This window comes from Calonectris borealis, chromosome 29 (genome assembly GCF_964195595.1).
Source record: "Calonectris borealis chromosome 29, bCalBor7.hap1.2, whole genome shotgun sequence".
In the NCBI taxonomy this organism is placed as follows: domain Eukaryota; kingdom Metazoa; phylum Chordata; class Aves; order Procellariiformes; family Procellariidae; genus Calonectris; species Calonectris borealis.
The window spans coordinates 3,908,436-3,935,638 of record NC_134340.1 but is presented as its reverse complement, the minus strand read 5'-3'; the positions used below and the strand labels follow the sequence as shown (position 1 = coordinate 3,935,638).

General features: G+C 58.1%; 2 protein-coding genes across 3 annotated transcripts; one reads left to right on the top strand and one right to left on the bottom strand.

The window, feature by feature from the left end:
- Positions 1-121: 121 nt before the first annotated feature.
- On the bottom strand, positions 122-5,862 carry POLR3C (RNA polymerase III subunit C). Of its 2 annotated transcripts, XM_075176373.1 has the most exons (15): positions 5,728-5,862; positions 5,122-5,298; positions 4,367-4,622; positions 3,851-4,036; positions 3,634-3,722; positions 3,042-3,146; positions 2,760-2,852; positions 2,513-2,593; positions 2,105-2,156; positions 1,950-2,010; positions 1,725-1,875; positions 1,326-1,427; positions 615-664; positions 375-524; positions 122-286 (listed from the first exon to the last, which is right to left on the bottom strand). In XM_075176373.1, exons 2-15 carry the CDS (start codon positions 5,266-5,268, stop codon positions 205-207), a joined length of 1,605 nt encoding a protein of 534 aa, XP_075032474.1. In that variant the 5' UTR covers positions 5,269-5,298; positions 5,728-5,862; the 3' UTR covers positions 122-204. The 2 variants fall into 2 exon arrangements, with proteins under 2 accessions (XP_075032474.1, XP_075032475.1); XM_075176374.1 differs by lacking the exon at positions 2,760-2,852.
- On the top strand, positions 5,758-26,869 carry RNF115 (ring finger protein 115). Its single transcript, XM_075176381.1, has 9 exons — positions 5,758-6,138; positions 16,965-17,023; positions 18,146-18,197; positions 20,884-21,095; positions 21,621-21,692; positions 21,875-21,947; positions 23,746-23,839; positions 25,166-25,281; positions 25,417-26,869. Exons 1-9 carry the CDS (start codon positions 5,758-5,760, stop codon positions 25,546-25,548), a joined length of 1,191 nt encoding a protein of 396 aa, XP_075032482.1. The 3' UTR covers positions 25,549-26,869.
- The last annotated feature ends 334 nt before the right edge of the window (positions 26,870-27,203 follow it).

The following is a 27,203-nucleotide window of genomic DNA, read 5'->3' as shown; positions in this document are numbered from 1 at the left end:
GGCGAGCGCGCCCCCTGCCGGCGCCACCGAAGCCTCAACCCAGCCCAGGGCGCTCCGCGGAGGAGCGGGGACACCGTCCCCGTCGCGCCCGGTCCCCACGGGACACTCGGGGAGCATCAGTGGCTTTTGCTTTATTTTCCTCAATAGGGCAAGTGCCCACGGGTGGACGCGCGACCCCCCGTGTCCCGTCCCCCCCCCCCGCCCTCAGGGCTTCTTGACGGTGCTCTCGATGAAGGACTCCAGCACAAAGATGGTCTCGTCCACCTGGTTCTCGCTGGCGTCGATCCTGGGGGACAGACGGGGCGGTGGGGGCGCGCGGGGAGGCCGAGGGTGTCCCCGTCCCCCCCCGTCCCTCCCCTCCCGCCGGCCCTCACTTGTTGACGTTGCGTTTGAGGGTCTCCAGCTGCTGGCGCTCGGGGGCCGTGATCATCTCCTCGATCTCCTGCAGCTGCGCGTCCTCGGCGCCGGTGGCCTGCATGGACGCCAAGATGGCTTCCACCCGCTGCGACTTCTCCAGCAGCCGCCTGGGGAGGCGACGGACAAGAAAATGGTGGCGTCAGCCCCCCCCAAAATCCACCAGCCCCTCCGCGTGCCGCCCGAGCCCCAGCGCTCACTTGTTCTCCTTGGTCTCGTACTGACGCCGTTCCATCAGGTTGGCCACGCTCTGGGAAGAGGAAGGAGAAATGGGGCAGGGCGCGCGCCCAGGCGCTGCGGCAGCAAAACCCCCGAGGGGTGGTGGAACGGGGACGTTGCTGCTGCTACCCCCGGCGGCGCCATCCGGGACAGCCCCCAGGACGGAGCAGGGGGCCGTTACACCCAGGGCTGGGGGCTGCGAGGGGACGCAGGGGACGGCCCAACAGCCACCGTTGCTCACGGGTGGTGCAGGAGGAGAACCACGCGTGGTGACCGTGATGGTGGAGGAGAACCATGCGTGGTGGTGGTGGAGAAGGAGAACCACGCATGGTGATAGTGATGGTGGAGGAGAACCACGTGTAGTGGTGGTGGTGGAGGAGAACCACGCATAGTGGTGGTGGTGGAGGAGAACCACGCATGGTGGTGGTGGTGGAGGAGAACCACGCGTGGTGATAGTGATGGTGGAGGAGAACCACGCATAGTGGTGGTGGTGGAGAACCACTGGGCTCCATCGCCTGGAGCAGGAGCACGCTTTGGGGGGCCTGGATTTCCCCCCGTGCTTGGGAATATTAATGTGGATGGAGGCCACGTGGGGACCTGACAGGGATCAGGCTGGTGACGGTGGCTTTCGGGGACCGAGCAGAGCCACTGGCGGGTCTCCGGGCGCGTCCACGGCGGTGACTGGGCCGTACCTTGTAGCACCTGTGCAGCAGCATCCGCGCGGAGGACAGGACGTTCACGGTGTAGAGGTAGAAGGTGCGGGACGGCGCGTGGTCGGGAGTCTTGGGAATCTCCTAGCGGTGGGCGAGAGAAGCAGGGAGGACTTCACCGAGCGCATGTCCCCGCGGTGAGCCACACGGGGGTGGGGACCGCGGCGGGGTTTGGCCGGTGTCCCCTGCTCAGGGAGCGATGCTCGGGAACGCCCGTCCGCTGGACAGCCATTGTGTGAGGAGCAGGAGAGCGACGTCGGCTCTCGCTTGGGAAAGTCTCCGAGATCTGAGGCCTCCTCACCCATCGCTCCCCAGCCCTCATTCTGCGCCCACGCGCCCCTTGCGTTACCGTCGCTCTGGTGACAGGGCGGGCACGCTCACCTGCAGGGACACGAAATTCTCCGACAGCATTTTGTAGAGCATGTCCTTGGCTTCCTTGGCCGGGATCATGGCAAAATCCTCCACTTGCTTCTGCTCCAAATGCTTCTTTCGCAGGAGCAAGCGGAATATCCTGGCACAGCGGGAACCAAATCTGAGCGGGAGAGGAAAGTAAATCAGCGGATGGAAGCGGGAAAGGGCCAAGAAGTCTTCAAATCGCCGTTTTACCTCTCCTCCACGATGGACTCCAGCGTCGCCGTCGCCAGAGACGCCAGGGCCTTGTGAAGGTCTGGGCACGGTCGAGGTCAAGGATAACACCAGCGCTCGGGAACCGTTTTACGCGCTGGAAGACGCGGGGTCAGTAGTTTACCCACAAAGGATACTGACAGTGTACATGCCCCCGCCGCTGTCCCCGGATTTACCCACAAACTCGAGCTACAAGAAGAGAAAAAATAAAAAGTTTAGTACATCCCAAAGTAATAAAAATCCTGATCTTCTTTAAATCTCGATTGTAAAAAGTAACACATAGATTTTATGAAAAAAAAAAAAATCTCTGATATTAACAGCCTAAGAACATCGCCCATTTTTTTTAACACTTTCAGTATCTTTTAAATATCAGAACAAAACTGGTTTTCCCTCGGTCTGAGACTCCCTGGCTAAAGGGAGGCAGCGAGTGGCACAGACTCGGGGTGCAGGGAGCCCGGCGAGGAGCCGCCATCGAGCGGCGTTTAACTTCCTTCCGCAAGCGAGTTCTCGCATTCGGGCAGTAAAGACAATCATGCGTTTCTTACCGGGTCGTCGGCTAACAGGGTGAGGTACTGGTCCAAAACTTGCTTCACAATGTTGTATCCGGCTGGAAGAGACCGGAATATCTACGGGAGGAAAAACAGGCAGAATGTAAGTGGGGGTAAGATGAAATAAGCAGTTTGCCTAAATTTGCAGGTGCTTTACAGACTTTTCCTGCCCGATCCCAACCCGGGGCCATGCGAGCGGAGAAGGGCCTCGGCTACACCCTGACCTCCCAGGGCAGGAACCGACCTCGTTGGAAGAGAGCGGCTGGGTGTACGGCGCGCTGGAGGACGTGGTGACTTCACTCATCCGCAGCATCGTCCGCACTATTTCGCTGCTGGTCTGGTTTGGGGGGGAAGGAAACGGCCCTTAGTGTGGAGAACCTCTGTCCTGAGCTCCTCCCGCAGCAGCAACCGAACGTGGGCCACCCCTGCCTGCCCCGGAGCGGGGTTTAAAACCTCCCCACAACCATCAAGCTCCCCCCGTGACGTGGACAGCGACCGCAGGAGGGTTCTGAGCACTCCCACGAACCTGATCCATGCGGTTGGCCACGGCACTGACGATCCCCTGGTCTCGAAAATGCTGGTGGAACCGGTCGATGTTGACTTGCCAGTAAATGCCGTCGTCGGGCGGAGGCTGTGGGGGAACAGTGAGAGAGAGGAGCCACGAACCGAGGGAGAGGAGCCACAGAGGGAGAGGAGCCACGAGCCGAGGGAGAGGAGCCACGAGCCGAGGGAGAGGAGCCACAGAGGGAGAGGAGCCACGAACCGAGGGAGAGGAGCCACGAACCGAGAGAGAGGAGCCACAGAGGGAGAGGAGCCACAGAGGGAGAGGAGCCACGAGCCGAGGGAGAGGAGCCACAAAACCGCTCGTTTGGTTCCCCCAGGAGAATGTGTTTGGGAAGACGCTGGATCCCTCGAGCCCGTGAGCTCAGAGGAGGAGGAAGGAGCTCAGCCCGTGGCAGGACAGGGACCGAGGTGCGTCCCCAGCAAAGGTTACACGCGGAGACAGGCAGCGTCCTGCCCGCAGGCAGCTGCCTCCACCTTTCCCGTGCGCTGCAGACCCAGCTCTGATTTACAGCCCCGCAGAGCCGCCAGCAACATTGCTTCAACATCCACAGTACCTCTGAGCTTTCTCCATCTTGTTTCTGCTTTTTAGCCTTGTGTTCGCCATTCTCTTCCTCATCGCACGATCGCCTCCGCTTCCCTTTCCCTGCCAAGCAAAGAAGACGGCGTTTGCTTTTAAAAAACTATTGTCACGGTCTCGGGTGAACAGCGTGCGGCCGAGCGCTCCCCAAACACCCCACGAACCATCTGGCAGCACCCCGAGGAGCTTCTCACCTACGAGGTTCAGCCTGGGCACGACGTACATGTCCTTCTCGTTGATCACCAACGTGGGCGCAGGGGGAGGCGGCGCGTCGGGGCTCTCGGGGGTTTCGGGGACCAGCGGGCACCTCTGCACAAAGTGCGTGTCCGCCAGGCGCACGAACGTGTTGGAGACGTCAGCGTAATCCATCGTCTTCCCGTCTAGGCCAGAGGACAGAGACGGCGGCGTCAAGCTCTGCCAGTCCCCGCGTTGCTCCTGCGGCTCCAGAGGACGAGGTGACGCTGTGGTCCTCAAAGAACCGCTACGAAGAGGCTGCTCGGAGGCCGTTTTGGGGAGGGGCAGCATTTATAACCCCTCTGGCAGCGAGGCCGCTTGGGGTGGCTCCTTCTCCAAGTTCACGGCCAGCTTTCCACTGTAACGCAGCCCACAGAGCCTCTGGTACCACATCCACCCAGCAAAACCCGCCTCCGGCAGCCGCTGCACCTCCTCCCGCTCCCAGATCCCTTTTTTTAAGGAGAGGAGATTCCCACCTTCCATCGTTTCAGTCAGCCTGTCCGCCACCTTCCTCACCACCGCGCTCATCGTCATCTTGCCGTTGAGGAGCAGCTCCTCCACGATGAGCTCGCCCGTGTCGTTGTAGAGGGTCTTGGCGGTGTAGATGTAACGCGGGTAGCGGAGGATCCTCAGGACCCGCTTACACTGGGCCTCGTACTCCACGAAACCTCGCTTCTGCAGCTGGTACGTCACCAGGTTGTGTTGGATGAGGACGCAAAGCGCTTTCTTAACCTGCCCGAGGCAGAGCGGGGCTCGGTTACGCGACAGAGAAGCCCACGCTGCGCTCGCTCCCCTTCACGGCGGTCACGGCGTCTTTCCTCCATCCACAGCCACCATTTTCCCCCCGCTGTGACCCTCCCCGCTGCTGAGCTGCCGCTGTTTGTGTCACCACCTTGTCCCCTGCGCACCATCCCCGTCCCTCTGGACTCTATTCCCTGCCTTTGCTCCCTGCGGAGAAGCCAGAGTTACACTCTGCTCTTCCCGGACCACCTTTTAATTGAGATAACGAACCATCTCTCCCACTTAAGAAAACCCACCTGATATTTTTTTTTTTTATAAGCAGCAAAGCGCTCATTTGTCCTTCCCAAGGTTTTCCTACCAGTTTCTCCTTCGGGAGCAGCAGCGGTGGTGACTGACAGCTCGGGCTGATATCAGAGCCGTCCGGGCTGCCTTATCTCACGCCTCCGATCGCACCCAGGCTAAAGCCGACGCGGGCGGTTTTGAGACGTACCTGATCCAGCAACAGCCCCGTGTCACTGATGATCATCCGCAGCGGCTGGGTGCCCGTCCTGATAAGATAAGTCCCTATCTTCTCCACGATCTCCCCAAAATGTTCTTGCAGCAGGAGGGAACACAGCTTTATTTCCGCCTGAGTCATCTCGACGGCAGATTAAAACACCCGGCGGTGCTGGGGAAGAGAGTTGATGTTATTACGGCTGTTTTGGGGGGACGGGAGGGTGGGGGCCGTGCTGCTGCCGCCCGGGGAAACCCACCTGCGCTCCGTCCCAAAATGGACGTAAGGTGGGAGACCGAGTCTTGAGGGAAACCAGCCCCTGACGCCGTAGCGGGGGTGAGATGGAGAAGGGAGGGACACTCTGGCACACGGCTGGTCCCTGCGTCCCCTCCCGGGGGATGGCAGCCCTGGCAGAGGGGGCCTGCGGCCATGGGTCCCCTCCAGCCAAGGGGCAGCCATGTCAGAGGGGTCCCCTGTGTCCCCCTCCCAGGTGGGATGGCCCCCCACAGAGGGCCGGGGTCCTGTCAGAGGGGTCGGGGTCCCTGTGTCGCCTCCCGGGGGACGCCAGCCCAGTCGGAGGGGACCCGCCAGGCCCTCACTCACCCAGGCCCAGCCTAGGCCCATGCGGCCACCATGGCAACCGGCACTTCCGGTTCTCCGCCCGCTACTTCTGGTCGCTCTCGGCGCCGCCGCGCCGCGGTGGCCGCTCTGGGAGGACCGGGCGGGCGATGCTCTGCCCGCGCCGTCTCGTCGGGCCGAGGTGACGCTCTACCCACGCCAGCTCGCTGCTCGGCCCGGAGCAGACGAGCGGACCGGAAGCTTGAGGCTAGCGGGCCGTTCCGCCGGCGCTCTACCCGCGGGCCGCGGCCTCTCTGCCTCGGCGGAGGACTGACGGCAGGGAGCCGGCGGAGGCGGGGGAGAGAGAAGATGGCGGAGGCCTCGGCGGCGGCCGCCGTGTCCCAGCACCGCTTCTTCTGCCACAGCTGCAAGGGGGAGGTCAGCCCCAAGCTGCCGGTAAGCGCCGGGGGTTGGGGCTGCAGCGGGGGGGTGGGGGGGGGAGGCCGAGGCTGAGGCCTCTCAGCGCCGCTGCCCCCCCGGCGGGGGCGGGCCGGGCTCGGCCGGCCCTGGGGGTGAGGGGCTCGTCCCCTTCCCCCCCCCCCCCCGATCTTCCCGTGGCGGGGGTACCCCTGCCCGGGGTTCGGCCTGAGGGGGGGTTATCCCTCCCCAGCCCTGCAGGCAGGGGTGACCCCCCCATCCTGACCCCTGTGGGGAAGGGCAGCCCCCCCCAAGCCCTGCCGCCCCCCCGGCCCTGCAGGTAGGGGTGACCCCCCCATCCCCTTCCTGACCGCTGTGAGGAAGGGCAGCCCCCCCAAGCCCTGCAGCCCCCCCAAGCCCTTCAGCCCCCCCCAGGCCCTGCAGGCAGGGGTGACCCCCCCATCCTGATCCCTGTGAGGAAGGGCAGCCCCCCCAAGCCCTGCAGCCCCCCCCAGGCCCTGCAGGCAGGGGTGACCCCCCCATCCTGACCCCTGTGAGGAAGGGCAGTCCCCCCCAGGCCCTGTAGGCAGGGGTGACCCCCCCCCATCCTGATCCCTGTGAGGAAGGGCAGCCCCCCCAAGCCCTTCAGCCCCCCCCAGGCCCTGCAGGCAGGGGTGACCCCCCCATCCTGATCCCTGTGAGGAAGGGCAGCCCCCCCAAGCCCTGCAGCCCCCCCCAAATCCTGCAGGCAGGGGTGACCCCCCCATCCCCTCCCTGACCTTTGCAGGAAGGGGTCTTCTCTTCAAACCCTACAGGCAGGGGTGACCCCCCCCCCCGCCAGTCACCTTGCTGACCCCCGCAGGGAAGGGCTGTCCCCCATCCCATGGGGAAGGGGTGCCCCCTGAAACAGGGCCGCCCTGCAAAGCCTTGGAGGCTGGTGTGATACCCCCAAACTTTCCTGAACCTCGCAGGGAAGGGGTGACCCCCAACATCCCACCGGGAAGGGGTGGTTCTCCAGAAACGACCCCCCCACATCCCAGGCCCTGTAGAAAGGGGTGAGCTCTCAAACCCTGCTCAACCTTGTGGGGGCAAGGTGCCCCCCAGCCCTGCTGACTGTGGAGAGCAGTGACCCCCCCAAAAGTCTGAGGGCAGGTTGACGTGCACCTCGACATCTGTGGGGAGAGGGTGAGTCCTCTGATCCTTTTGGGAAGCGCTGATGTCCCTGGGGGGCTGTATGCGGCCCCTCCCAGGGGTGACCCCCAGCTCTCGCCCCCTAACCGAGCCCGCGAGGGGTTCTTCATCGCTGCTCTTCCTCCAGGTGGGGAGCAGAGGGGAGCTCGAGCCCCAGCCCGGTGGGGCCGAGTCCCCCATATCTGGGGAGCCCCACACCCCCAACCCCAAAGGGGTGAGCAGGGAGGTGACAGATCCCCGTGGCCCCCCAGCAAGGCAGCTGGAAGTGGGTCTGGGCTGGCGTGACCTTAATATTCCCCTGCCCTGGTTTTGGGGTTTCGAGGATGGAAGGTTTGGGCCGTGATTGCTGAGGTTGGGGGACGCTTGGGGAGAGGGGGCAGGACTGGGCTGATGCTCCTGTTCCCCATGGCAGCGGGTACAGTCCCAGTGCTCAGCCTGGGAAGGGGTAGGGGCAGGACTGGGGGGACTGGGGGGGTGCAGACAGGGCTGGCGTGTGGGGCAGCAGGAGGAGGAGGTGAACCGGGCGGCCACCTTCAGCCGGCTGAGCAGCGTGGGACGGAGGGGAGCCGTTACCCACGGGCCGCATCTGCATCCAAGTCCGATCCACGAGCTGTCCTTGCCCTGCTGCAGCTCGGGGACCGTATCTCCTGGATAGGGAGTTATCAGCTGCGTTAACCCCAAAAGTTCATTTCTGAGCTGTGAGTTGTGGGTTGTCTCTGCGCCTTTGCTGTCTGAGGGTGTTAGAGCCCTCCCTGGCCTTCTCCGTCGTCAAGACAGGAGCGAGGCCACGCGCAGACCCCTCGGGCACCGAGACCCCTTCCCTGATTTCTGTGAAATCCAGGCAGATGGAGCAACGTGGCCCCTCGGCAGCAAGAGGGGGGCACACGGGTGCCTCACCGACTGCTCGCACCCGACCCGGGCGAGGGCCCCCGGCTCGGCCTCCAGCGGGGACTTCTGCAGGCACGAGCAGCCCCCGAGGCTTTATCCTCGTATGTCGGGATGGAAGTTGGATATCCGCATCCAAATCCATCCCAACTCCTCTTCTCTGGAGCCGGTAGCTTCACCTTTGGGTGTCTCTCTTCTCTCCTGTCTCCCGAATTTTGCTCCGCTCTCTTTTTACACCACTTCCATCTGTCGCTGACCTCAGCACTTTACGCTCCAGTGTTTCAAAATCTACTTTATTAAAAGAATTACTGTCCAAAACCTGCTCAAACCCCATCCGTCCCCAAGACTCAGGCTTTCCTGGCGCCCTAATAATCTTTCTTTTTGTCCTGGGAGTAAAACTCCAGCCCTGCTCCACGAAACACCTTGACATCAAACCTCCGCTGGTTTTTCCTTTCACGGATCCGCCGTGCCGCGAGCGGTTTCCGTCGCTTCTAAATCGGGAGCCCGGGCGGACCGAAGTCCCTTCTGCTTTGCGTGGGCATTAAAGAGGTCGCCGCATCCTCTGCCTGGAGGATGGCTTGCCCAGCTCTCCCGGCGTGTCTTGCTCCAGTTTCTATTTCAAGAGCACCCAGAAACCCAGCTCAGGGTTGAGGCCTCGGTGGAGGCTCTTGTTTTGCCTCTCCCGCTGGGCTCCGCTCTCGTTCCCCTCCGGAGGCGGCTGGATTTCGGCAGGGATGAGCGTCGTAGAGCTTTTGGTGGGTCTAGAAACGCAGGTTAGTACGGTCTGGGTATTAAAACATCTATTTGGAGCTTGTGCCTGCCACAGTAATGAATATTTTTGCTCTTTTGAGATCTCCGGTCTTCTTCTGGCCTGGCCCTGGGGTGGGGATGGGGATGGACAGGTTCCCGGTGACCTGCTGGGGACGCCGCTTGCCGTCAGTCGTCCCCAAACCTGTTCCTTCACATCATCCCTTTGAAGGCAAACGTAGCCAGAACTTCCTTACGCCCTTCCCCGGCCGGTCGGCTCGACTGGGAGAGGCTTTTGCAATCGTTACTCAGCACCCAGACGTGCTTTGAGGAGCGTGGCCTGACCAGCCGCTGCGTTGGGTCGGTGCTGTCCCCGTGACTTGGGGACAGTAGGTTGGGGGTGTCACCTGAACCCCTGGCTGGGGGGAGGACGTGGCCCGGGGGCTGCTCTGCCTTCGGGTGCAGCGGGGTGACCTCGGGAGCTGCTCTCGCTGCTTCCCTTTGGTCGGTCCTCGGAGGGTCCCCTCGTCCCTCCAGGCCGTGTGGCCGCCACCCTGCCTTGCTGCGCCCCAGTCCCACCCAGCGCTGAGTTCTCTTGGGGCAGTAACTCCCTCTCTGTGCCTCAGTTTACCTCCAGCAGAGCAATTACTGGCTCCGTGGATCTGCAAAACCAAAAGTGATGAACTGGGAGGAGCTGGACCTGTTTTCTGGGACCAGGACGCGGTCCCGCGCCGCCGACCTCTTTCTCTCTCACCCCAGACAAGTAACTTCTCTCCCTGTCTTTGCAAAAACAAAACAAATGCTGAGCGCGCTGTTTTTTTTTTTTTTTAAACTGCTTTCACCAGGATAGCGGCAACCGAAACGAAAACCCCGGCTGCAGATCGTTTGTCTGTCCGGGAGGTTGTTCTTTGTGCCGACCCCCTCTGAGCAGGAGGATCTGCTGCTCATCAGGCAAGATTTGGAGGCGCGGGGCCACTGCCTCCTTTCAGAGCGAGCACGCAACCGCCACGGTGTTCGTTGCCGGGACCTGGCGAGGGCTCCCAGCACATCGATTTTGGGTGCAGCAGTCGTCCTCGGCGAAGCTGCTCTGTCTTCTCGCTTCAGCAGTAAGCTGGAACCTCCCGGGGAGCGGGCAGAGGTGGTGTGGACATCGCTCCCTACCTGCACACCCTGATGTGTGGGTGCCCGAGCGGGGACAGCACCTCGACGGGTCACCTCCGGCCCTTTTGGGGCAGTCGGGGGCTGCCTCCGTGTTGGCGGGAGCCTGTAGTGTTAACGGGAGGTTGGGTTGGGGTGGGCTTGCGTTGGGGCTTGTGTGGGGTCCGTGATGGGGCTTGTGTGGGGTCCGTGATGGGGCTTGTGTGGGGTCCGTGATGGGGCTCCGTGGGGTCGATTGCTGCCCGGGCAGCCGGATTGCAGCGCTGGTTTGATGCCGAGAAGCTGGCTGACGTTTAACGATATCCCCTGCCGGCTATTTCAATTTGCTGTGCGCGGCGGGCGCTTGTCCTGACGGGGCTGCGGCCCTGCGGATCTGTTTTTATTTTAAAGCGGGGAGGAAAAACCCGAGAGAGAGAGAGAGAACGTGTGGCTGGATGAGGGGCAAAGCTAAGCAGGGGTTTCGGCTCTCCCGGTGACACAGCTCCCGCAGTGCCGACTGCTGCCGTGCGTGCTGCCCTCGGCCCCGTGCTGCCCTCCCCAGAGGCGGTGGGAGGAGGCTGGAGCGATCCCCCTGCTCGTCCCTGCCGTGGCCGGCTGGTTTCATCTGTGCCGGGCTCCCGTCCCCGCCGAAATGCCTTGACCCCCCTTCTCCTTCGCCGGTGTGAAGCCGGGTGGCCTCAGCTGGGAGCGAGCCAGGAGAGGAGCTGTTCTCGCTTCACGTTTCCGTACCCTTGGAGAGCTCTGGGTGAACGCCGAGGATGACAGACCGTCCACCCGCTGCCACGCACCGTTAGGATCTGCCGCCCGGGTGTCCGGCGTTTCGGGGATGGAGTTTCCCTTGCGCTCGGCGCGGCGCAGCTCAAAGAAATGCTTGAATCAGCTGATGAACCGCACAGCGGTGCTGAAACGGAGCCACGGTTGGGATACGATAGTCCCCGTCTGTAACGCTGGTGACAACGCCATTAATATTTATGGTGAAGGGTGCGTCTGCGTCTCCGCGAGGGCCCTGTCCTTGCTCTGGGGGGAAGAAGAAGCAGCCAGTTCTGAGGTCAGGTCTTGGGGCAGAGGAGGCGGCGCATGGCTTTGTACGGGAGCGAGCAGGTAAGGGGGATGTTGTCCCAGAGCGTTTGTTGTCACCTGCTGTCTGTCGTGACAACTGCTTTGTCTTCTCTTGGCAAAATGGTTTTTATTTAAAAAAAACCAAACACCTTTTTTGCATGAAATTAGCTGTCTTGGTCATTTGAGCCCTGGATCTTCTTTCTGAGAGGGACTAGGGAGGGGTTTAGGGACAAGGTGGTGGAAGATGATGGGTTATTGAGCAGTCTTTCTTCTAGACCTCCCTGTGCCGAAGCATCTCCTGAGCTGCAGACTGCGCCTGCGCTGTTGGGTTTAAGAATCGCAGCCTCCACGGCCGACGCGTGGCGTGAGGAGAGTCCTCAGGCGGTAAAGATACGTGTCGAGGTGATGAGCTGCCTCGAGGAGCGGGGACCTGGGGAGAAGCTGTTGAGCCCCAAGGGTGAGAGACGCGGTCCTGGCTCTCCCTAGCGCGATGGGAGAGCCGAACAGCAGATCTCGGGAGCTTACGAGTGCTGCAGCCGGGGGAAGAGACGCCGTGGAGGTTATTTTGCTGCTGCTTCTTCACGTGAGAACGTCAGAGCCGTCTTTTCCTAACTGAGGGTTAAGGTGTGTGAGGCTCAGCCGTTCTGTGAGCTGCAACTCGATCGTGTGGCTCCAAAGTGTTGAATTAGGGTCAATTCTCTGAGTTTCTCTCTTTTTACCCACGTCAACTATAAACCATGTAGTTTATTTAATGCAAGGAGCAGCTGCCCCTTGGTGAAGCCGGTTTGGACAGTGCAGAGTGATGCTGCCCAGTACTTAAAGATGAGGAGTAGATATCATTGCAGCTGTGGGCGTTACAGCAGGGATATTTAATTCAGCAAAGACAAATGAGTCAGCCCAAGCCCGAGGTGGTGGAGCTGAGTTATCCTGCCCGTAGCGGCCGGGTGAAGAGAGGGGAAGGTAGTTGAGTTGCGTCCAGGGTTAGAGCTGTGGGATGTGCTCGTGGCCATCGAGGGGAGGACAAGCGACCAAAGTAGAAGCGTGCGCAGCTGCTGGATGGAGCAAGAGTCGGGGAAAACCTCTCAGCTTGCCTTATTCTCTCTCCTTCGTCGGAGCCTGTGCCTTGCTGATCAGGGAGCTTGCTTTGATGTCTCCTCTCCAAGCTGCCAGGTGCCAGGAGAACACGAGAAGGGGAGGGTTTGAGTCCTACCTTGCGGGTGAGGGTGACAAAGTAGCCCTGTTACCTGCGGGCCCTCGGCCGTGGTGGCTGGGAGCGGCTCGGGTTTGGTGCCTCAGCTGGAAAGATGCTGACGGTGCTAAAAGTGCCGCGACGAGGGCTGAGCCGGCAGGACAGGCTGGACTGCGGAAGGGACGTGCCGTGCAACGATGGCCTCATCGTTATGGCACAGGGCGCTGGGCGTTCGGGTGCCGTAGTGTCCCCTGAGCGGGACGTGACGCTGACGGGGGGAGGTGGTGGTTCCTGGCTTGCTGTGCGTCCAGGTGGGACGATGAACAGGGCAAAGGCAGGAGCGGGGCCTCTGCCAGCGCCTGGCCACGCGCCTGCTCAGCCCGAGAGCCCAAACGGCACTGTAGATGGTCCAAAGCAACCTGCACATCGCTTTTCCTGGTGCTTTGTAGCCTTTAAATTCAGTTTTCTGCGGGGACCTCAAAACTTAGACCGGTTTGCTGCCACACACCTTTGCTTGCTTCTTAATTGGAATTGCATTTGCATCTTTCCCTCTGTTGGGGGTGAAGGGGTGCTTGAGGACCGCCTGGGCGTACGGACCCACAAACCAGAGGCGGAAAAAGCTTCTAGTCCATCCTTTCTGCCCCGATGTAGGATCAAGTCTAGCAACATTGCTCCTGGCAGACGTGCTTAGGCGAGACGTGATTGTGGCACCCAGTTCTGGCTGCTTAGGAAATCAGCTGGCTGCTTTCCTCTAGGTAGCTAGCGAGCGCGTGTCTCCTGTGAGCAGGGCGCAGCGGGCTCCCGTCGGGCTCCTGGTGGGATTTTCTTTTATTTTCCTTCTGGGAAACCCAGACCACCAGGCTGAAGGGGAGTTGGAGCCATAGGATGCTGTTATTCCTCCCTGGAAAGTCTCTTTTTCTTTGCGCTGTGGCTGGATTGGAGAATGAAGTCCAGCGCTCACCGAAACGGTCGGGGTGGCGGTTCTCGGGACGCGGTGCGCCCATCAAGCTCTTTCGGTGGAGGCAGGAGGCTCCGGCAGATACCGGGGCTGCCCGATGCATCCCTAAACCTCCCGCAGAGAGCGGGGAGGTGAGACGAAGGGCTGGTGCCGCTCCGTGCATGCCATGGCTCTGCAGCATCCCACCCGCCCCCTGTCGTCTGTTCTGGTTTCCCTTCTCCCTCCCCCCCTGTTGCTATTTATCCCAAATGCCGTTTTTATCTCTCTTCGTGCTCTGACTATACATTCAAGCTTCTGGGCAAGATGCTGGTAATTTCCATACAGCTTATAACATAAAAAGAAACACTCAAAAGCTTCCAGAAATGCATCAGACCTGCAGCCCCGGGAAGCGCAGCAGCGTCCCCGATGGCACGGCCTGCTGCTAAGTTTAGAGAAAAAAAAAAACAATCCTTCTAACGTGGTCGTTTTGACGGGGAAAATGCTGGAAATGAATGAAGTGAAGGATTTTTAGGCGTCGAAGAGCGTCCTCCTGGTTTGGTAGCGCTCTTGAAGCCTGGTGATATAGTATGAAATGAGGCGGTATAGTATGAAATGAGGCGGTATAGTATGAAATGAGGTGGTTTAGTATGAAATGAGCTCTTTGACCTCAGTATTTTAGTGCCTAGCTTTTGATTCGGTACGTATTCATTACTTTTAAGTAATGCCAGGCATTCACTGCTCCTCGCTCCTACTTTGCAGTTCAGACCCCACGTCCCTGAAGAGGGACGCCTGTGAATACTCCGCGTTTTGCAGCGCCTTTCCCAGCAGCTCCCTTTTTCCCCTGCATCGTAGTTTTTGTTGGGAGGTGGGTCCGTGCTGGACCCCCGCCTTCCCGGCCGCGCAGCCGGACTTGCTCTCCGTGGTGGCATTTAGCCCCGCAATTGCTCCTGCGCAGAACCGAGCAAGGCACATTCCTCTTCCAAACGTACGCGTCTATTCTCGTTAGCCTTGCAATTCACGGATGCAAAGCCGAAAGCCCCAGACAGATTTTTTTTTTTTTTTTTTTTTTTCCCCTCCTTTCGAAGAGCTCATGACCCATCAGTTCCCATTATCCGCAAGGCCGGAGCTCTTTTGAAAATATACCACATGTTCGGCTGCCTAAATGGGCCTTTGTGAAAACCTGCGCTCGGCCTCTCCCGTCGCAGGCTGGGGCGTCACAAATGTTTTGGGAGCGAAGCTGCTGTGGGCAGCCCCCCGCCGCACTCTTCGCCATCTCTGAAGCCGCTCCAGCTGGCAAGCGAGGTGCCCCTGCGAAAGCACAGCACCCGGTAAATATTGAGGGCTTATGTGCCATTCCCGGGGGAACACAGATTCAGTGGGAAAACGATAGGGAGCTGTTCGGTGAGGGGGGACGGGAAGACGAAGCTTGCGTTTCAGGACAGCAAAAGAAGAGGTGGGTGAATTTGGAGCTGCCTCCGCAAAGGCGTTGTGTTACGGGGCTGGCAGACGTCTCGCCTGCGCCCAGCTCCGGGAGTTCGGTCGGTCCTCGGGCTCGGCGGGGCATTGGGAGCTCGCGGGAGGAGCGGGGCTGTGTGGAGCAACTGGTGTGCCGCTGGCGTGAGCGTCCTGTCTTCTCTTTCCTCTTCCTTGTCACGCCCCAGGTCTAGGTAGCAGGATTTGATACCGGGCTGTGGTTCGCAGGACGCTGGCAGGGTTTTTAATCTGTGGTCTGGGAAGCGTGAGTAAAGAAAGCAAGACTCTTACCAGGAGGCTTTATTTTTGGACAGAGACCCCACAAATCATGGGTTGGAAAATCACTCCCATGGGTTTTGGGAGCGCTCTGTCTCCTGCCGCCCTGCAGCGGGACGGGCTGGGGAGGGAGGATCTGGGGGTGCTTTTTGACTTGTGGCAACGTTTTGTCCTAAATTGAAGCAGATCCACGGCTCTGGGACAAAACGAGGGCTCTCGCTATGAAAACAGAGAAAGCTTTTGTCCTCTAAAGAAATCTTTTCCAACTGATCCTAAAGGCTCCGGCTGCCTCCGCGGTTCCCTGCGAGCGGCTCTTCGGCTCCCCGGTGCCGAACCCAGGATCGCCGCCTGGTCGTGCGGCTGGATGTGCCCTTACCTCAGGTGAAGGCTGGCAAGGATGCTCTCCTTTTGGGGAGCAGCCCCTTTGTTTCTTCTGGTGGGTAAATAGCTGGCAGACGGGGGTTGCTGCGCCGACGTAGTTGGGAGGACGGAGCCTCTCTTCCCTTTCCCTGCCAGTGCAAGCCCCGGGTGATATTCCCTGTGTCCATGTTTGTCCCTGGGCAGGGGTGTCCCTGCTCGGTAACGCCGAGGGGGGCGAGGAAGCGCAGGGGAGATCTGAATTTTTCTCCTTTGGCTGGTTTTCAGGAGGGCTGGAGGGGGGGAGGCTGGATAGCGGCTTTTCCCCACCCTTTGCACAGAACTCGCGGTTCCGTAGCACCCGAGGAGCGTGGGCTGGGTTCAGAGGAGCCAGGGGAGGTTTCTCCTCCGCCTTATGGATAGGGAGGTGATGGGGGGGTGCCCGCAGGGCCCTGACTGCTGCAAGGTGGACCCAGAGGTGCCTCTTCTCCACACCCACGCTCTGGCTGTGCACGTCTGTCTGTCCAGCTGCCCCAGCCTGGCCTCTTACCCTCCCCTTGCAGCAGATCCTGCTTTAATGGCCCTAGCAGCATATTCCAGAGCAGGGAAGCTTCTGGATTGTCCACTTCCCTCTCTCCCATCCTTAAAAGCTTTGCCGCTGCAGAGCAAGCCCATCCACCTCCGTCTTGCGTTACCGGTGACCAGCACCTTGCTACTGGTCCAGCAGCGCCTGGGCTGGCAGGGCAGGCTCGGCGGGAGCCGGCAGTGGGAAAGGTGCACGTTTGAGCCTTTTGGATTGGGATTTTGTGGCCTTGGGAGGAGCTGCTTTTTATCCAGGTGATGTGCCAGGGAAAGCAGCCCTGGGGCTGCGTGTTCCCTCCTCTGCCGCCCAAATCATTCACCGGGTGCAGGAGCGGTGTGCCCGGTGGGAGGACAGAGCAGCGAGCAGAGGTGGTATCGGTGACGAAGAGCTGCTGAGCCTGGCTTATGCATGGAGTCCCCGTTTATGAAAATGGCTTGGGGAGAAAGGGGGGAAAAAAGGTAAAAAATATTTATGCTCTGACTGTGGTAATTGCAGATATCTCTGTAAGTTCCCTGCAAGAGCCGACTTCCCCGCGGTGCGAGCGGCAGCAAATCCAGCTCCCCGTCGGAGCTGCGTTACCAGCAGCTCGTCGGCTTTCTGAGACCGGTTTAATTGAAGTGACTTGCTTTCCGTCACCGGGGCTGGGAGCTGGCCTTGTCCTGGTGCTTTGCAGCAGGCTTGTAAATGGCTCTTTTCTTAAATGTCATTATCTGGACAGGCTCGAGGCTGTAGGTGTGTTGGGTTTTTTTGATTTCTTTTTCTTCGGTCAGCCACTAACCTTGCGTGATCTTGATAAGGGTGTTTTTCTGTTCCGCAGTTGTCACTTGAGGTTAGTAATATCTGCTGTAACCGCCAGCCTTGAAATCCAGTTAATGAAACCGAAACGCTGGTCTTCCAGAGTGCCTTTACAGGGCGGTGGAGCTCAGGAGTACAACCTTTTGAGCTCTGTCTTTCCTGAAATCGCAAGCCAAGCGCTTGGCGGCTAAAACCAGTTTCCTCTGTCTTTACAGGAGTACACTTGTCCGAGATGTGAATCTGGCTTTATCGAAGAAGTCACAGATGACTCCAGGTAACGTACACGTCGATGCACCGCTTGTTTTACCACACGCTTACGTTCCTTCTGGGTTTGTGAGATACCTGGTGTAAAGCCTCTAAAAACTGTGGACAATGAGGGTAAAATAAGGAATGCAAAAGAAAAGCTTATATATTAGTGTGAATTTGGACTTAATACTGGATGAGACTGAAAACACAAGTGGCCATTGGTCTCATGCTAGCGCCGCGTGGTTTGGGGAGGACTTCCAAGAAGATGGGAGTTGTGCATTAAGGCTGTTCAGGGTCCCGTGAACAAAAGCGCCTACAGGTTTTTGACGCCTGTTTCTTCGGTCTGTTAGAGCAAAAAGCATTATTTTTTTAGGAATCAAGCTTGAATCTGTGACTCACAGTACCTTTCTTTTTTCCGCTGTTGGCCCCAGGTCAGTCTGCTGACCTCCTCTCCAATCTCACAGCTCAAGCCGAGAGAGACAGAGATACCTTTTCTCTCTAGGAGCCCCGACCTGCGCATTGGTCACCCAGAGGAACGCGGGGCCGGCAAGTTAGGGATCCCAAATGACGCCTGTTCAGCACTTACTATATTCGGTCTTGAGTAATTGCTGAGAAAACTGCTTTATTTGGGTTGGGGGTAGGCGAGATGAAAGGGCAGCAGTGATTACGTGAACCTTTGCTATCTGAGACTTGCCACAGCAGGAATCTGGGGCCGGGTGTCACCGGGGAGGTGACTTAATGTCCTCTTCTTAAATAGAGGTGTATATCTGTCGCTTCAGGCAAGACTGGAGGGGTCCTCTGGGGCACTTAGCACACGATCCTGTTTGCAGGATGACGATGCTCCATCTCAAGTGCCTCCTCTTAGGAGGCTCTTCCAGAGTCCGGATGGTTCGAAACCAGGTTTTGTCCACGGTCAGGTTGTGCATAGTCTGCTGGCACGTAAACAAGCCTTTTAATTTTAATAGTCCTTTTCTGTGCCTAGGAATGATTCCGCTGTGTTCACACAGGCAGGCTCTGTGTGCTCATCCCTTTCTCTCTCAGACCACACGGGGACTGTCTTGCTCGCCTGAGCTCCCGTCCGTATTTAACCCCGGAAGGGGAGCTGATTTCTGGAGGGGTGACCTGCTCTCACTCGCCTGTTTTTCTCCAGTTTTCTAGATGGCAGTGGCATAGACGACAGCCCGTCCACACAATTTGCAGAGGTGAGTTTTGCTGTCTTGCTTGGTTTTTTTAACGGTAGCCGTGAAGAGGTTTTCGATCTCGGCTCCGGGTGCAGTAGGTGAAGGCATCTTCGCTTACTGCCTTGCAAAAAGGACAGCTGATCTCCCGAAGAGTTTTCAGGAACTTGGCAAATTTTGAGGAGACTGTTGACCTTGCTGGGGTTGAGACCTGCCAGAGATTTGCTCACTGGGCAGGGCAGGAAGAGAAGGACGCTGGAAAGGCACCCTGGCCCTTGGTGCTGGCAGATGCTGGGACGTGTGTCGGAGGCGCTCAGCCAGGCGGGGAGGGTGTTCCCCGACTGCCCTTTCCTCCCTGCGCATTGCTGCTCTGAGTCTTACCAGCACTGCAACTGTCCAGAAAGTCCAAACGTGTAACAAAATCCCTGTCTCGTAATTCCGTTGCGTGGATCTCGGAGCAGGGGGTGTTGGGCAGCGAGGGCTGGCAGCGTCTTTTCTTACCCCATTACCTAAAGTCTCAAACAGCCGGGCACGTGCCGACAGCCTGAGTCGAGCTCCGTCAATACACACCCGAGTCCGTGCTGTGGCCTCTCCTGAGTCACCCTGGGCTCGTGGCTGCGGCGGCAGCTCCTCTTCCAGACCCTGGGGAAGGAAGGGCGGCTTTAGGCTCTGATGCAGGCTCCCTTCCTCAGGGCTCTGTTGCCCTTCAGGAGTTCAGCTGAGCTGCGTAAAACAGATGGAAATAAAATTTCTGTGCGTCTCCTCTGCCAGCAGACCTTGCTCAGAGATCAGGTTATTTGTTTGCTCGGTTATTGAGGAGTTGTAACCGTTCCTCGGTCCTGCCAGGAGACTCCCCGATGTCTTGAGTCGCGGCTCGTCGGCCAGGGTTATCCCTGGGTGGATTTGGGGGTCTGTGTTGTTGCTGAGCCCTCTTTCGCCTGCTGCAGCAAAGCCACTCGGTTCCATGCCAGAAACAGGGTCATCAAATAGCTGAAATTCCTCTACAGCTTTGTGTTTTGGATCTGGATCCCTTCTGTTTGCTTCCCCGCACGCGGCTGGTTTGCCTCTCCTCCCTTTCTTCAGCTGGATCCATTTGTCTCCTGAACAAAACTCTTGCCTTTATATTGCTCCTGCCCAGCGCCGTATCCCAGAAATGCCGGTGGTTCAGCGAGATAAAGTGATCTCGTCTTATAGCCCTCGTGTCGGTTTACAAAGAGCTTTGGGATGCCTCTGCGTGAAAGGCGCTATGTAAATTTAAATGGCTTTTAGGATTAATAATAAATGAAAGTCTTCTCTCAGCAGTGTGGCTGCAGGCAGGCAGAGCTCTGTCTTGATCATAACCAGCAGGAGAACAAGCAAAACTCTGTCTGCGGGGTATTAATTCAGAGAACAGGTCATAAACTTGACTTCTCCCTTTCCTCCAATACCGGATTGAACCGGGCAATGTAAGAGACTTGTCAAGTGAGCTAATTTGGTGTGAAATGGAAATTAAGCCGCTCTGATCATGTCATAACGCATGATGAGGGTCTAGTACAAATAAGAAAAGAACAGCCCTCGTGTTACGCTCCGTAGCGTTTAATTCCCGCAGTAAATCCGAGGGCGCTGCTCCTTCGGATATCACTTTTGCAGCGCGGAGCCTGGCCCAGGCGTATCGAGCGGGAGCAGCAGCTCGCTCCCACATGGCACGCGGGGGGTTTATTGTCTGACACTCCTTGTTTCGTTGTGTCCTACGTGGGTTTTTTTTTCTTTCATAAACCCACATCGTAAATCGTCAGTGCCCTCCTCGGCTGTTCCTTTAATCCCTGGATCTGAGTCGCAGAAGGAACAAAACCAAATGGGTTTTGCAGGTGAGGGTGGCCGAGGAGGCTCTCGGCTCCGCGCTGTGGATCGGGATGGGAATGCCTTGCTCCGGGTTCCTGGCTCTTTCCCTGCACCCCCCGGTTTCTCTGCAGGCTGGCGGCCCGCAGCGGGGAGCGCGGCCAGGAGCTCTGCAGAGATCCGCTGGTGACCCCCAGCAGCTCTTGGTTTGTCTCTGCTCGCCCTTGGGCAGGCTCAGGGCTGGCAGCTTGACTTGGTGGAGGAGCAGGGGGGTTTTTGCGCCGCCAGCAGCAGGCAGGTCTGCTATAGAACCAGGAGGTGGCTTTGCGTCTGTGGACGGACCCCGCCAAACGGCGTTACCTGTGCAAGAGCTTTCATTGTCGGCCATTTCGTGCCGCTCTCTTCTGCCGGGTCAGGTAGGCTGAACCGGAGGACATGACCGGAGACACAAACCCTCCGTCTGGGGGCCGTGCTTCGGGTCTTTTGGCCGCATCCATTTGCCACCTGTGGCTGTGAGGACCCAGAGCACTCGATGAGCCCGTGGATGTGGGGCCTGGGTGTCCAGCGTTCTCCCTCCTCAGATCCCGGCCCTTGGAGAGGGAGACCAACCCTCGCAGCGCGCTGGGGTGGCTTAACAAAATACATGTTGTTGGGATCTGTACGTAGCAGGAAAGAGCCGACACGTTGGTCTTCCCGGGGGTGGTACATCTGATTAGTTTGGGCTATAATTAAGCATTTTTGCCAGACGTTTTTCTGGGAGCCATGGTAACCATATGAATTTTCTCAATTGCTTCTGTCGAGGTGGACTTCCCTGCCTCCGTGTCAGCAGCGGAGTCGCCGGGATTAGTGACGGAGCTGTGTGTGGTTTGTGTCTCCCCTTTTCTGCCCCCAGCTTTGGGACCATTTGGACCACACAATGTTCTTTCCTGACTTCAGACCCTTTCTGAGTAGCAGCTCACTGGATCAAGACAGCAGGGACAACGAGAGGGGCCACCAAGCCCACGCCGACCTCTGGGGACCAAGCCGACCCCCGCGATTGCCCATGACGCGGAGGTACAGGTCCCGGGGCAGCTCGCGCCCTGACAGGTCTCCTGCTATCGAAGGGTAGGTGCCTGAATTACCCCCTGGAAGTGTCTCCCTCCCCATCAGTGGAAAAAATGTGAGATCTTGGGGAGGAACCTGATGAAACGGGATCCTGGCACTTATGGTAGGTGACCCTTGGACCCAGAAAACGCAGGTTTTCACATCAGATGCTCTCCCCTTTGTCCCCCTCGGCAGGAATCGAAGCCGTGTGGTGGGAAAGGTGGGTTTTGCCTGTAACGGTGCCAACCCTCACCACAGGGAAACGAGTCAGTGCTTGGGAAACTCAGTCATTTCCTCTCCCTCTCCCAGCCCTCCCACACTCTGATGAGTTAGCATCCCTTGCTCCTTCGTGCCGAGCCTCTGTCTCAGGGCTCGCCCTTCTGCAGAGGGCTTTACCTAGGTGTGAGTCTTGCAACAGCATGGCTACGATCGATCGGAGCAGTATTTCGTGTTTTGCTGCCCGTTCTTGCTAAACTGTTGCTGCTTCCGTGTATTTATTTGCTCAACTTGTTCTTTTTTTTTGTCTTTCGATTCCTCCCTCTTTAGAATAATACAGCAGATCTTTGCAGGGTTTTTTGCAAACTCAGCGATTCCTGGCTCACAACACCCTTTTTCCTGGTGAGTGGCGAGCGTGGTGTAGGCCATGGCTTTGATCACGGCTGTCCACACCAGTAAACAGCCATGGTCTGGTGCCCGGGAGCTCCGTCTCCCCAGTGGCTCCTCTGGGAGGATCACGCAAACCTCGGGGCAGGTTTGGGGTGAGTGAGATGGCTTCCTTGACTCTCTGCTCCCGTCCGCAGGAGTGGGATGCTGCACTCGAATCCTGGGGACTATGCGTGGGGACAGAGCGGCCTTGATGCTATTGTCACCCAGGTAAGACCCTCGTATGTGCCCGGGTGGAGAAAGTCCCCAGCTGGCTGGGCTGGGCATTGATCTGTGCCTGCGCATTTTTGTGCTCCTCTCTGGTCAGTCCCGCTGCTGGAGACGAGTCCTGGGTTTCGGATGAGGACTGGGAACAGACCATCGGTGTCTGGCTTGGTGGCTTTGTGCCCTGCATCTTCGGAGGGTCTAGGAGCGGGGGTCGGACCTTGTTCCTGTGGAAATACAGTATCTCAGCTCAGCGCTGTGTCAGCTCACGGTGGTGCAAGGCTTGCAGGTGCCTCCAGCAGGCTCAGCAGAGGCCAAAGATCAAAATCTCCCGCGTCGGCCCCGGGTCTCTCGCCGAATGCAGCAGTTCGCAGCTGTGAGCCATTTCCCCCTGTGGTTTGTGGAGGGATGAGCCGAGTCCGCTCCCATGCCCGGGAAGCATTGTCTGGCTCCTTTGCGGATCAGGGGTGTCCAGCCTCCATCCATAAACAGTCTCTTCCAGGGTGTTGGCATCACTGGGATGGGAAGAGCAGACGGATGCTGTACTGAGAGCTAATTTGGCTGCTGTTGTCGTGCTGACGCCTCCCGAAAGCGCCTGGCAAAGCCATCTGCTGCCATTCATGAGTAGCCCCCGGCTTCCCGGGCTGCATCACACGCCCGTCTCGCCCGCCTTACTCACCGCTTCCTAAAATGAGTCTGCAGCCCACATGGCTGCTTGGAGACAGCACCTTCCTCCTCCCACCCCGCACCCAGCAGAGCAGAGCAAGCCCCGGCAAGCGCAGTGCAGTGGGACTGGTGTCGCAGTTCAGATTCGGGCTGGATGCGCGGCTCTGCTCGGCTCTCCGCTGGGTCTGGACAGCAGCCCTGCCCATCCCGGGGTTTCGTGTCACCCCAGGCATCTTAGCGTGGCCTTCAAAGTTAAAAGAGGCTCCTACAAATGCTGCTCTGCTCTCCCTGACCGTGCTTGAACCCATTTGAGCTGATTGCCGGGTGAATCTAGGTCTTAATATAAAACTCCTATGAGTCATGGAACTGTAACGCTGGGAGGGAGGTGCTGTCAGCACCATCACTCAGCGCGTGTTAAACACCAGAGACCCCCGCAGGAGATACAGACCCACCGGAGCGAGGCTTTGGTCCGGCCGCTCCTTGCTTTGGTGGCGGAACTTGACTAAAGCAGCTTCTCTTTATGGCCCTGGGAGGTCTCCTAACGCCCTGGTCAAGTCTTGGGAGAGGCAGGAGGTGCTCAGCCCCACTTGTTTCTGCAGTATGAGGTTCTTCCTCCTCTCGAAATATCTGTACCCACTCCCTTTCGGTTCAAAATCCTCCAGGAGTGGCTTAGCACCCTTTCTCACGTCCGTGGCAATGTCTCCCTTCCCACCCAAGCCCTTCAGTCTCTTGCCTTGATGCAAGAGAAAATGTCTGGAGGGCAACGATGTTAGAAGTGGGATTGTCAAGACTGGAGGCATGAAAGTAAGCTCTGAACACCGAAAACGTTGTGCAGAGGAGGGAAGTGTGCACTGAATATCTAAGCTAGGATGAAACGGCCCGAGTTTGCTCTCGGGTTGGGCGACAGGAATGTTTCTGGCCTCGGCACGGTCGGTCGGGGAAGCGGCGATGTCCGTCACTTCGGGGGCTTTAGGACCAGGTCGGAGACGTCCCCCAGGGCCAGGCTGTGCTGCGCTGCTGGTGCCTGGCTGGCTCTTTCGGGACGCAGCGCTCTCCGTGCTCCCTGCTTGTATGGCAGTGCTCCGCACCGCAAAGCCGTGTCCGTACTCCTGAGCACAGCGTGTTTTCTTCTCCGCAGCTCTTGGGGCAGTTGGAAAACACAGGACCGCCTCCAGCCGACAAAGAGAAGATCTCATCTCTCCCGACAGTGACAGTAACTCAGGAACAAGTTGGTAGGTGAAATCAGTCGCCGTTTTCTAATGTCGCTTGTCTCCTGATGCTTTGACGTACACATCCTGAGCTCCCCCGCTCCCTCTGCTGAGGATCAGCCGCTTTGCTGTATCCTTGTGCTTCCCTGGCTGGTGCGGGAGGGTAGAGGGCAGTGCTGCTCCCTCCTCTTGATCTGGATCTCCTGTGGAAAACTGGAGAAACTGGAAACACTCGTGTCTTCCAGCTCAGGAGGTCCGGAGCTTTGCTCCTGCTGTCGTCTCTGGTGTTGAGTTCTCCTGGGACTCTCGGATCTCCGCCAATGCAGGCCATCAGCAAAGACCTCCTTCGTTCTGCAGAGTGTTTGCGCAGTCCCTAAGCGCTGCCTTTTCGGCCTGCCAAACCCCTGATCGCTTTACCTTCTTCTAAAATCTTCTGTCGGTGCTGTTGTTTACGCCCTCGTTAGAGCTGGGCTTGGCGTGCTGCTTTCTTCCCTTTCAAACTGGCTCACAGCAGGGCTGGTAGATGAGGCTCTAACGTGTTCCTGCTGACCTGCTCTGGAAATGTCATGTAAAACTCACAGGTTCTTGCAGTGCAGCTGGCAGCGAAGACCTGCGGGTTTCTCGTTACGTTTATGGTTTCGCAATTAGCTCATCCCGGGGATTTTTCTCCCTCTGTTTGCAGAACGCTGTCTCCCAAGGCTGCTCAAAGGATCCCTTTCCCTCCGAGCTGCTCTATTACTGGAAACTAAAATGCTCCATTAAGACAAACTCTTTGATTAGAAAAGCCGTTTCCACAACAGATATTTTTGTCTGGTGCTTTTTATATACCCATGTCTCCTCTTCTTGTCTGGGAAGCCAAGAAGCATCTGAATTTCCATGCTGTAATGCTCGGTCTCGCCTCTTTGAGTTGACAGAGCTCGGGCCGTGCAGCCTGGCAGTCGAGGGAGGCCGGGCGCCGTCTGCGGCTGGGACATCTGCCTTAGCGTTACGGGCTTGGTGCAGAGGGAGAGGGATCGGGTTTTTGCCGTCTCTCGTGATCGACGGCGCGCAGCAGCCTGCTGGGCTCTTGCAGAGGAGGACGTGCGATGGAGGCATCCCCCGCCGGCCTTGCAAAACTGCCCTCATTCTGGGCGAGGAAGTTTTGGCAGGACTCAGCTAAAATACCCTTAGTTTGATTTATTTTTCTCGTTGCCAGCCGTACGCAGAGAACGTAAGGAATTTCTTTGCTACCTGGCTGTCGTCCCCAGCAGGTTGTATGCGAACGCACCCTGGCTCGTAAAGCCCAGAGTTCGTGTTCTCGGAGAACTAAAGCTGCTGCTTCACCCTCCTTGCTCTGTGCGTCCCTTCCAGATACGGGTTTGGAGTGTCCTGTCTGCAAAGAGGACTACGCAGTAGCGGAGCAGGTTCGGCAGTTACCGTGCAATCACTTCTTCCACAGCAACTGCATCGTGCCGTGGTTAGAGCTGGTAAGAGCCTCTGCCCGCGGGCTCCGAGGGATGCCCCATCCCCGAGCCAAGCCCTGCGTCTGGGGTGGGTGAGACCGTCCGGGTAAAGCGGCCACCGAGCGGCATTCCCCTGAAGCCCCCGCCTTTCTCTTGCAGCACGACACGTGTCCGGTGTGCAGGAAGAGCTTAAAAGGGGAAGATTCGACTCGGCAAACACAAAACCCCGAGGCCTCAGCGAGTAACAGCTTTAGCAGTGAAAGCCAACTACACGATCGATGGACTTTCTGACGCTCGAGGGCTTCCCCGGGGGGCTCTGGCCGGAGTATCATTACTACAGATGTACATTGTATTATAATTCAAACAAAACAAAACAAAAAAAAAGAGTAGCAGGAAATATAGGGCAGGGGAGGGAACCCACCCTGTGGTATTACTGCAACGAGTGCTGTCTTTTTCCTGAAACTTTAAACTAGCATCTCCGAGCGAATCGCGTCTCCATTGGAATCGCCTCTTTAGTCCTAAATTCAGAGTCTTTGGAGTGATTTGACTTGATTTTATACTGGTGAAACCTTTACTTCGAACGCGGCCCATCTGAAGGGGGGGTGAGCGGCGCAGGGAGGTTTGGGGAGACCCCGCCAGGGTCCCGAGATCTCGTGCAGCCTCCTCTGCGTCCCCCCCCCGGCAAAGGGGCGGCAAAGGTGGGAAAGCGTCCCCCCCCCTTGCAAAGGAGGGGATGGAAGGGAGAAGGTTTTTGACTTCTCTCCTCTGACCCCTTTCCCTCCCCCTCGAACCGGGGGGGTGGAATCAAATCCAGGAGGGTTTTTTTTTTCTTTTCCCCCTCTTCTCTTGAATTCAAGTGACTTTGTCTGTAAAGTAGTGTTCTAGGTGTTCTGCAGGGAGAGGCAGAAGTGAAGATGGAGGCATCGAAGGGTCTCTGGAGCTCGTCGCGAGGCGTGCTGGCGAGAGGAGCGTGCTCGGGACGCGCAGGAGCCCCCCGGTTCTGGGAACAGGAATGCACCAAGCAGGATTTTTCTGTCTTGTCGTGGACTTTTTGTTTGTTTGTTTGGGGTTTTTTTTCTGGCCCTTCTCCACGTGCCTGTGTCCCCAGGTCTGTCCGAACCTGTCCCCCCCCCACAGTGAGTCGTTTAGGTCCTTAGCTGGCTTGTATCATATGGACCACATTAAAGGCATCCTTTAGAACACAGACCTAACTGTGCGTAGCCATTTTAACGGCCGATTCCTCCGTGTTTAACACACAATCTTCATTCTCCCCTAGTCCGATAACTTTGAGAGAATCTCTTTATTTTTGCGGATTTTTTTTTTTTGTTTCTGTTTGTTTTGTTTTGTTTTGTTTTTTCTCCACTTCTGTAACATTTCATCCCTGTTTGACTTCTTGTTTTTATCGTCCGAATAACGTCTGTGCTTATGGCACCCACTAAACCACCACGTGGCAATGTTAAACCCCCGGCTCGGCCTGGCAGCGGGCGGGAGGGAGAGGTAGGTCGCGTCTAAACATGTTGCCGCTTCATTGCTGTAAACAGTGTACTACGTACACTCGATTTAAACTAGTGTTTTGTTTGCTATTAAGTCAAATAAAGGCCTTTATAAAGAAGACCAGATGTGGAGAGAGATTGTGGGGGCTGGAAGAGGTGGCCGAGGAGCTCGGGGGGCTGTTGGAGGACTAAGAGGGATGGAAAGAACCTCGTGGGTTGGCTGTAAAGGGCTTTTCTGGTGAGAAAAATGCTTGTCCCGGCGCTGGAGCCCTAACGTGGGCTGGGGAGGGGTTTTGAGGCGTCAGCGTTGTCCCTTCTTGCACCGCAGCTGCGGGTGGGTCTGATGGTGCAGGACCCCGACACCCACCTCCCTGCTGGGACACGGTGCCCCCGTCCCCCCTGGTTTCGGGGGAAGGAGACCCGTGCGCTGGGTGAAGGGGAGGTTTCTCTGCA

Coding starts and splice junctions, on each gene's coding strand:
- RNF115 (XM_075176381.1), top strand. CDS start 5,758: ATGGCAACCGGCACTTCCGGTTCTCCGCCCGCTACTTCTGGTCGCTCT. Junction 18,198..20,883: donor CGTCCACACAATTTGCAGAG/GTGAGTTTTGCT, acceptor TTCTGCCCCCAG/CTTTGGGACCATTTGGACCA. Junction 21,096..21,620: donor AGGTCTCCTGCTATCGAAGG/GTAGGTGCCTGA, acceptor CTCCCTCTTTAG/AATAATACAGCAGATCTTTG.
- POLR3C (XM_075176373.1), bottom strand. CDS start 5,268: ATGACTCAGGCGGAAATAAAGCTGTGTTCCCTCCTGCTGCAAGAACAT. Junction 1,876..1,949: donor GAGTCCATCGTGGAGGAGAG/GTAAAACGGCGA, acceptor TCTCCCGCTCAG/ATTTGGTTCCCGCTGTGCCA. Junction 287..374: donor CTCAAACGCAACGTCAACAA/GTGAGGGCCGGC, acceptor TCTGTCCCCCAG/GATCGACGCCAGCGAGAACC.